We start from the raw sequence: 9,985 nt of genomic DNA, 5'->3' as shown, positions 1-9,985 counted from the left end.
CTGAATTCTTTGCCACAGTTATTTCTCTGCAGCAAGGAATCCCAAAATTCAGCTTCCTTCAAGCTAAGTAGAGACCTTGGCTTTGGGGGTAATGTGACAACTTCATGTTTTAGGGAAACAATTGCTGATCCAGAAGGCAATTCAGTTTATACTTTCCCTACCCTTACACCTCTCAATCCACTTTTACTCATCTCCTTCAATTTCTTCCACACTTCTCCTTTCACATTTATTTATACTTTATCCCCAATGGCCAGCGGTAAGTAATACATTGGTTTGAATTAAATTGGAAAATGAGATGTTTATAACTCAGATAACTAATTTGTTGTTGTTTCTATTTGCATCTTAAAAAGAAGGTAGAATTTTTTTAAGTGGATTTTTAAAAAGATTTAAAAATTTCAACAGATTAAACAGGCCCCATTACTTCTTTTTCTTCAAGTGTTTCTATACCACTTAATATTTAGAATTTCTAAGCTACAGTTGAAAGATAAGAGGGCTCTGTCAGTCACCAGTTTCTAGCTCCTCCTATCCAGTCACATCTTTTGTTGCTGCTACAACCACAAAGTTTGACTACTTGGACCATGCCTAATATGATTCTGTTAATATTAGTCAGGGATTCATCACCACAAAAAGGAGGCATATTACTTCATGCTAAGGGTGACTTTTTGCCAGAGATTCAGTCACCATATAAATACTGAGCTTCATTATAAATGGCAGTTGCTTATCACACCCATTTATCCAAGTCTTGTTAATCAGATACACAGTGCAAAGATCAAGAATGAAATTCATGTTTGTCCTGCTTTCACAGAAGCATTCTTGAGTCTGCTTTTGAAGAACTTTCTGGGTGTTCCCTGAAACTACCGTACCACCCTATCACAAAGATTTCACAATACTATGTGCCGTTTCAGCATGTAGGGACTCTACTGCAAATAATGTATATATGTGCAAAACATGCCCACCCACTCTTTCGTCTTTCCTTATATAGCTGTATACACACACTGGTTAGCCAGTCTTAGGGATTTATTAAGAGAAACACACTAATGTGCGATAGACTCTTCAAGACTATGAAACTCGCAGCTGCCTTTGTGCTTCTTCCTCTGATCCTGTGCTGCTTCTCAGGTGCGTAACCTACTACCTAGTGGATCCCTGTTCATTCTGTATGTTCATATGTCCAAGAGTACCATTTTCTCTTACGTTTACTCAAACTTGCAGATGCTCCTGCATGCAAGTATCAAAACCATGGAAATAGAGGGATCCTGGGTTGTGTGAACTGGAACCTGTGCATGTTTGGGTCTCTGTATGCAGGCACTGTGCAAATGTTATGGAGGACAGAAATGAGGTCTGCAAGTGAGAGCCTGATCAGTCCCTTGGCATATGTCCATGTGAACACCTGAACAGGACTGAAGTAAAATCTGAACGCTGCAGCAAGTAATGGCTCACCAGAGAGGAACTTCCTAAATCCTTTTGCAGGAAAATGTATAACTGAAATATTAATGTACAACTGGCTTACATATTTATTTGTACATATGTTTAGTTATTTCCCTAAAATCTGCACAGACGTGATCTGCAGACACCACATTCTTTTCCTGTTTTTCTGATATGCAATGAGAATCAATAGCTCTTGGGTAGTACAATCCAGACACGGTTATGATTGTCAATTAAACATGTCAACTGGAGGCACACTGTGAATTTATTTATTTTTTAAACTTATATACAGCTCAGTTGTGAGGGGGAAAGCCTCAGAGTGGTTTACAAAAAGAATAAAGTAGTGAAATTATCAGTAAAAACAGGTAAAAATAATTAATTAAAACATTTAAAAAATAATTAAAATCGACAATAAGTTAAAACCCCGCTTAAAGCACACGGCAGCATTTGACATGTCTGTACTGGCTTGCCTAAACAAAAATGTTTTTAACAGGTGCCAAAAAGAGTGAAGTGAAGTCAGTACTGCCTGATATCAGTTGGCAGGGAATTCCAAACTGTGGGTGCCACCACACTGAAAGATTAATTTCTTACAAATGTGGAACAAGTATTATGTGGCACCTGTAAAAGTGCCAGTACCACTGATCAAAGCAATCTAGGGGTCATGTATGGGGTAGGGCGACTTTGTAGGTAAACTAGTTCCAAGCTGTTAAAGACTTTATACAGTGGTACCTCGGGTTACAAACACTTTGGGTTACAAACTCTGCTAACCTGGAAGTAGCACCTCAGGTTAAGAACTTTACCTCAGGATTAGAACAGAAATCACGTGCTGGCGGTGCGGCGGCAGCAAGAGGCCCCATTAGCTAAAGTGGTACCTCAGGTTAAGAACGGTTTCAGGTTAAGAACGGACCTCCGGAACAAATTAAGTTCGTAACCAGAGGTACCACTGTATACTAATCGTAGCACTTTGAACTTAGCCCAATAGCAAGTTGGCAACCAGTGGTTGTCTCACTCCTGTCAGCAATCGTGCTGCAGAATTCTGCACTAACCACAGCTTCTGGAACAAGATCAAAGGAAGCTTCACAACGGCACATACGGCGAGGATTAGAACCTTGACGTACTGCCCACAATTTCATTGTGTGAATAAATATGAAAGCCCACAATATTAACAGCTTCAAAGAATGGGATATTGTGTCCAAAAATGCCACATCAGTAAATTATAGATTGGGGGTTTGATTTCACAAGTCTCGTTTTTCTAAAGCAAAATGAAACATTAATTTAATGTATCTCTTATATTTTATCTTCTTTTCATTTGAGGATTATTGTTATTTTCTAATTCTAGGTTCCACTGCTAAAGAGACAAAGGTGAGTTCATTTTACTCTTTGTCTTATTTGAGGAGAAACTGATGAAATCCCATTTAGTTAGGAGCAAATTGCCTAATCTCTCCTGCTCCAAACTTTACTGGACCAACATTGAATTCTTCACTTGCTAATTTTCACACGGACTTTTAAAGAACAATCCTAAGCGTGTTTACGCAGCAGCAAATACCACTGAGTTCAGCGGAATTTACCTCCTAGTAATTCTGCCCAGGATTGAAGCATTAAAATGTGCTCCCTCTCCCCAAAATACACACATTAAAATTTCATATTATTTTTTTTTGGTCAGTTCTTGAATATGATCCACATTTTTATGAGTAAAATATTGCAATCCAAAATGTATTTCAGACATTTGGTTTGGCTGTTAAGGTGAATATTTCTTATGACAGCACCCCATCATGTGGCAAGAGATGGTACTTATGATACCAGATGTTAAAGTACTTTGTGGTTTTTTCCTCTCTTCCTGGTGTGGTAAATACCAGAAATCACCAGCTGAGGGCATATTTATTTTTATTTTATTTTTAAATCTATATTTAATTTTAAAAAAAATCTATATTCCCACCTGCTGAGGGATTTTTCATTTATTTGTAATATTTGTGTCATCCTCTTTTCAGGAGTTCGGAGTGCCACTATAGCTGTGTTGGTACAATGAGGTGAAGTAAGTTAGGCTAAGAAAGGAGCAGATAACCCTTTCAGCCCACAGGCCTTGGAAACCTTCCAAGGACTACATGTCTGTGGTGCTTGGAGCAATAATGCAGATTTTACAGTAGGCTAGTTTCTACACACACTGAGACATAGCTCTCTATCCTCCATCCAGGCAAGGAAGTGGCATTATAAGCATTCAGTGACACATTCTGGCCAGGGGGAAAACACTTGAGGAAGGTGCAAAGCAAGGCCAGGCCACTCAGTGGTGTGGATGCAGATAGGGAGTGGCCTACAGACAGTGCCATTGACCAAATAATAATAATAATAATAATAATAATAATAATAATAATAATAATAATAATAATTTTTATTTATACCCCGCGCTCCCCAGCCAAGGCCGGGCTCAGAGTGGCTTGCAAGCAATAATAAAAACAAGTTGAATGATTACAACTTAAAAACAAAATTAAAATACAACATTAAAATATTGAAACATTAAAATATTAAAATGTAGCCTCATCGCAGGAGGAGAAGGAAAAGAAAAAAGAGGGAGGGAGGGAGGGAATCAAATTGGCTCCAAGCCAAAGGCCAGGCAGAACAACTCTGTCTTACAGGCCCTGCGGAAAGAAATCAGATCCTGCAGGGCCCTGGTCTCATGAGGCAGAGCATTCCACCAGGCTGGAGCCAGAGTTGAAAAGGCCCTGGCTCTGGTTGAAGTCAATCTAACTTCCTTAGTGTTAAGTTGTGGGCGAACATAGCAGACGACACAGCGATTTCTCCAGAGCAGCTCTTTATTTGTACGCTGGACAGAACTGAACCGCAAACAGCTCAGCCGGTCTGCTTTTATAGGCAGCCGGCTGTCAACATTGTAGCAACAACAACCCAGGGTTTCCCGCCTAAAATAACTGACGTGGACCTGAGTGAAAACTATCTCACCCTGCTGGCCCAGGGTGAGAACTTCAGTACATAACACCTAGGGCCCGGGACCACTAGGGTGTTGCTATTTATGGACCTTGAGGCTCTCCGTGGGGCATAGCGGGAGAGGCGGTCCCGTAGATACGAGGGTCCTAGGCCATGAAGGACTTTAAAGGTCAAAAGCAGCACCTTAAATCTGACCCTGTACTCCACCGGGAGCCAGTGCAGCTTGAAAAGCATAGGCCTGAAGAACCTCTTTTGGCCCATGGGCTTGAGGTTCCCCATCCCTAGTTTAAGCAATAAGCCCTCTTTAGGCATTCTGAATTTGTATCTGTGGAAGCATGAGATTAACTCAGCCAGCTTCTCCTCTGAACCTACCCATGTTGGTTCTTCAGTGTTCCCAGTAGTAGGGAACCTGTTCACTCCATGTAAGAAGGTTGGGCGTCCTATGTGACAGGGCTGGCTTGCATGGGTGATGTCCCTGCTTCAAAGAGGCAAAGTCAGGATGCCAGTAACAAGTTGCTCAAGGCTGCCTATTTAGCTGCATCAGACCTGGCATTAGAGAGCACCAGGCATAGTGTGGTGGCAAATGCTGTGGCCTAAGGGTGAGTGGTGCAGTTGTCCAGGGTTGCAAGGGATCAAAGACCTTTTGCTATTTCTGCAGCCCTGTCTCCAGTGTCCTAAAGCTGCACAATCAAGGTGTGCTTTTTAGGTGCTGTGAATGAATGAATACAACTTCATTTGCATCAGCCAACAGCCATAGCAACAAAAGAACATTGCAGTATACACAGAACAACATAAAATGTTGATTATATAAAACACCAATTTAGAGTCCTGAATCAGCAGTCAAATAGTGGACCTTTTTCCGATTGCCCCAGCTAAAAACCTTGTGACCTTTGCTGTCATCTGCTCCTCTTGATCTGCCAGGAGAAAAGACACTGTGGCAGTGGTTGGGCGACCCGGAATGGACAATAAAAGAGGGGTGATAATTTTGTTCCTCAGGTCTTTGTAAAGAGTGCATGCCAGGAGGGCATGCACCACTGATTCAATTCTGCCATCTCCACAGGGACATAAGTGTTTTTAGGTGCTGTTATGTTCCAAAGCTAAATATTTTTATCAACACTGAAAACACAGGGCGCTTCTGTTTCAAGAGAATGGTGTGCAAGTTCTGTTATGTACAAGAGAACATGGCAGAAAACACAGCTGACTACACTCTGAAAGAAGATATTGGAGCACTCCAAATCATTTCCCCATGGACCTGCACAGAAAATGGTTGATCTAGCTGAAAGGAAACACACAGAGATCTGCATCAAGCATTGCCATGAATCCCTTCTTCTTCTTCTTCTTCTTCTTCTTCTTCTTCTTCTTCTTCTTCTTCTTCTTCTTCTTCTTCTTCTTCTTCTTCGATTGTAATGTTCTTGTATAATCTTAGTAGGTTGCATAATCTTAGAAGTTGTGTGGCTCTGAGGGGGCATTGCTGTGACAAGGTTTTTTCCAGCTGGAACTCAGGGTTCTAGCACCTCTCATCTGGGCCCTGGAAATGGAGGCAGAGACCTGACCAGCCCCGCTGTGCCTCTGGCTCATGAGGAGACCCTCCCCAGAGCCCAAAGGGGACATCCTCTAGGTGCTCCAGAGTCCAGAGAGGATCTCCTCATGATCCGAAGGCACAGAGGGACTTTGCTGAATCTCTTCAACCTCCCAGCTATCACACCTCAGCTGAGCAACCATGAGCCGAAGCAGAACAGGGGAGGGAGCTCGGTAAGCTGCTCACCTGAGATGTGGAACCCTCTCTGTGCCTCGCCTGAGCAAGCCCCCCCACTCCACTGATCTGGCTCATGCGAGCTGGAGAGGCACAGTGGGGGCTCATTAAACTGCTCATCTGAGGCATGGAAGGCTCCCCTCCCCTCCCCTCACCTTAGCAGCCTCAACAAGCCTCAGATCTTCTTTGGGCTTTGGTGCGTGACTATCATGAATAGACCTTGAACTTCTGAATTTGTCGCTATATTAGTGCTAAGGGCCTTAGGGAACCTTTTGCTGCTGACACTGTTGTTGTTTAGTCGTTTAGTCGTGTCCGACTCTTTGTGACCCCATGGACCAGAGAACGCCAGGCACCTCTGTCCTCCACTGCCTCCCGCAGTTTGGTCAAACTCATGCTGGTAACCTCGAAAACACTATCCAACCATCTCGCCCTCTGTCGTCCCCTTCTCCTTGTGCCCTCCATCTTTCCCAACATCAGGTTCTTTTCCAGGGAGTCTTCTCTTCTCATGAGGTGGCCAAAGTATTGGAGCCTCAGCTTCACGATCTGTCCTTCCAGTGAGCACTCAGGGCTGATTTCCTTAAGAATGGAGAGGTTTGATCTTCTTGCAGTCCATGGGACTCTCAAGAGTCTCCTCCAGCACCATAATTCAAAAGCTGCTGACACTAGCGTCCTTTAAAAAAAGAACTTTTGTAATGGCCTGGTGCTCTGAAGAAGAGTGCAGGTTGAGAAGGTCGCAGTCACTATCACCATAATTTCCCCAGGGTACCCCTGGGCCTGGACACAGAGGCCAGAAGCTTTCTGGAGGAATTCAGATGATGTCTATTTCTGCAGGTGCTTTATAGGTTTATGCCCTGGGCTGTCTGTCAGGACCCATCTTCACAGTTTCCCTCCTTGACAGTGCCATTGCCTAGTATGCTCATAGAGGTGGGGCAAGGGGGCATTAGTGATTGAGACATTAGCATCAGCCATAAGATGCTACACCTAATTAATACTGTCTTTTTTAATTTTCAGAGGAGCTGCATCATAAATCAAAAGGAAGAATATTTTGCGTGCCCACCAGTTGAGTCATTTGTTTGTGGCTCAGATGGCAAAACATACAAGAATACATGTTTTCTTGGCAAAGCTATGAGGTGAGGTTGCAGTTAATCAGCAAGCAGTAATGTTTTTAAACACTACCTGGCCATGAAAGTTAACACCTGATAATTTCAGCCCTTCCAAGTGTCCCTATTTTCCAAGGACATCCCTGATTTAGAGAAGCCTCCCCAGTCCCATTTTTCCTTAGAATGTCCCTATTTTCATTGGAGAAATACTGAGCCGTGTGAAGGCGATCCTGTAAAGTTTTTTTTATGTTTAATGTTTTGTTATGTTTTTATATATGTTGGAAGCTGCCCAAAGTGACTGGGGCAACCCAGTAAGATGTGTGGGGTATAAATAGTAAAATTATCATTATGGAATGGGATGTCCCTATTCCAGTGGGTCAGATTCCAGACTAGCTGAGATTTCATTCCATAAAAAGAAAGAAAATAGATGGGTCTAAAGAGCAACTGAAGGAATTTTATTCTACTCTCAAAAGAAGGGCTGTTCAGTTGTTTCTTTTCATAGAAACCAAATTGTCATAGTATGTTGACACTGTTAAAATACCAGGATAACTGAAGTTCACAGCTGCCTTTTTTTCTGATGAGAGGATGTTTTCGTTTTTCAAGTTGATAACAAAATGGCCGCTGATTAAAATCTGTGGTGCTGATGGTTACATTTGGTGCTTGCAGTGTATATGATGCAGCATGTTTTGTAAAGAAGTTACTAATACTTATGCCAGAGCCAGTTTTATGCAAGTTTATTTTTATTACGTGGGAATGGGATGTGGATGAAAGAATGCATTGTGTTCTTTACAGTTCAGGATTTGTGAGTCTGCAAATGTGCATAGAGCTCATGTACTGTAACCACAAAGGATCCAGTCTCTTTCATGTTAATCATTATCTAGCAAAACTTAGAACAGCTGCAACTGAACACAGAATTAGGCACTGTTTGAGCCCAGTGTTCGATTGTGGTCAATAATGGTTTGTTCTTCCAGAGCTTCTCAGTGATACTTTTCTGATTTCTTTTCTAGAGCTTCTTGTGGAAAAGTGAGATACAGACACCCTGGCCCATGTATTGACAGGAAAAGTACTCCATGAAAATATCACTTTTGGTTGTGCTGACTAATTCTACTTGATCTTGCATGATGGATAGTGAGAATGCTGCAGTTCCACAACCTGCTTGTTCATTAAACAAAAGTCAACACATCTGTAGTTGCTTCCTGCTTTTGCTTTTCCCATCCCAGTGGCAGAGCCTCATGGTAACTGGCAGGCAGCCCATTTATTGCAGGAATGGAATTAGACATATACTCAGCTGAAATGGCTTCAGTGCAATAGGAACCACAATGCAGGGTATTCTGGTCTGCTCCTTCAGAGCAAACTTTTTGTTTTGGATTGCTTCTGAAGGGAAATCATGAATATCAACTCTAAGAATAATAATAATTGAATTCAATTATTTTCCAATTTGATATGTCATTACAAAGGACTCATCATTTCTATTCAGATGCCCCTTAAATATCGGGGGGGTTTTTTAATTTTTTTTTGAAAAGTTCTAAAAGCATGCATAAATACACATCTTAATTCATAATTACATAATAAATATGAGCAGATATAGGAAAAATATTCTGAAAATATTGAGATGGAAATCTATTTTTTTGAGTTTATGTCCATACCAATGGTGGTTGTTGGCATCCACCTGTCTCGAGAGACAATGGAGTGTGCCTCCAGGGGTGACAACAAACTGTTGCGCTAGCAGCACCAAAGACACTCGGCAGTGTGTATGGAAGTCCTGGGCACCAGCTTGGCTGCAGGAGTTGCCAGAAGGAGGCATACAAATAAAAATGAGTGAATAAATCAGAGTTTATTAATTATCTTGCATTTGCAATCAATGATAATTCATTATCCTATCTCTGACTCAAACTAATTTAAATAAGAAAATAGTTGTTAAAATACAGGCCCTGTTTTCTGGGTTATACTCTGAAACAGGCATGGAGAATATTTGGCCCTCCAGATGTTGATGAACAGTGACTCCCATTATCCCTGGTTATTGGCCCTAAGGTGGATAAGAATTGTAATTCAGCAACATTTGGAGAGCCAAATGTTCCCAATCCTTGAGATGATAGATGATAGATTAGATAGATGATAGATAGATAGATAGATAGATAGATAGATAGATAGATAGATAGAAAGATAGATAGATGATAGAGATAGATAGATAGATAGATAGATAGATAGATAGATAGATAGATAGATAGATAGATAGATAGATGATAGATAGATAGATGATAGATAGATAGATAGATGATAGAGATAGATAGATAGATGAGAGATAGATGATAGATAGATAGATAGATAGATAGATGATAGATAGATGATAGATAGATGATAGATAGATGATAGATAGATGATAGATGATAGATAGATAGATAGATAGATAGGTAGGTAGATAGATAGATAGATAGATGATAGATAGATAGATGATAGATAGATAGATGATAGATAGATAGATAGATAGATAGATAGATAGATAGATAGATAGATGATAGATAGATAGATAGATAGATAGATAGATGATAGACACAAGCAGTATGGAGGCGGTGGTGGTAGAATTATGGCCTCTAGCCCTCCATTTTGCAGGGCATAATCTCATAAGGAGTTCCATTCCCCCTTCCATGTGTTGATTTGTACATGCAGAGACCATCCAGTGACCATCATCATCATTTCATTAAAAAATAGCTTGTCATTCATTCAGTTTCTTATTATTGTTCCTGGTTACATGTTAAAAAAATCAAAAAATCAA

At 41.0% G+C, this 9,985-nt stretch overlaps 1 protein-coding gene across 1 annotated transcript; it reads left to right on the top strand.

The window, feature by feature from the left end:
* The first annotated feature begins 996 nt into the window (after positions 1–996).
* LOC309363128 (serine protease inhibitor Kazal-type 6-like) lies at positions 997–8,361 on the top strand. Its single transcript, XM_081899235.1, has 4 exons — positions 997–1,116; positions 2,762–2,784; positions 7,124–7,242; positions 8,220–8,361. Exons 1-4 carry the CDS (start codon positions 1,038–1,040, stop codon positions 8,284–8,286), a joined length of 288 nt encoding a protein of 95 aa, XP_081755361.1. The 5' UTR covers positions 997–1,037; the 3' UTR covers positions 8,287–8,361.
* The last annotated feature ends 1,624 nt before the right edge of the window (positions 8,362–9,985 follow it).

The sequence above is a fragment of the Podarcis melisellensis genome (genome assembly GCF_964234715.1).
Source record: "Podarcis melisellensis genome assembly, chromosome: 2".
Taxonomy (NCBI): domain Eukaryota; kingdom Metazoa; phylum Chordata; class Lepidosauria; order Squamata; family Lacertidae; genus Podarcis; species Podarcis melisellensis.
The sequence above is the reverse complement of the archived record's forward strand: the minus strand, read 5'-3'. Positions and strand labels throughout refer to the sequence as shown.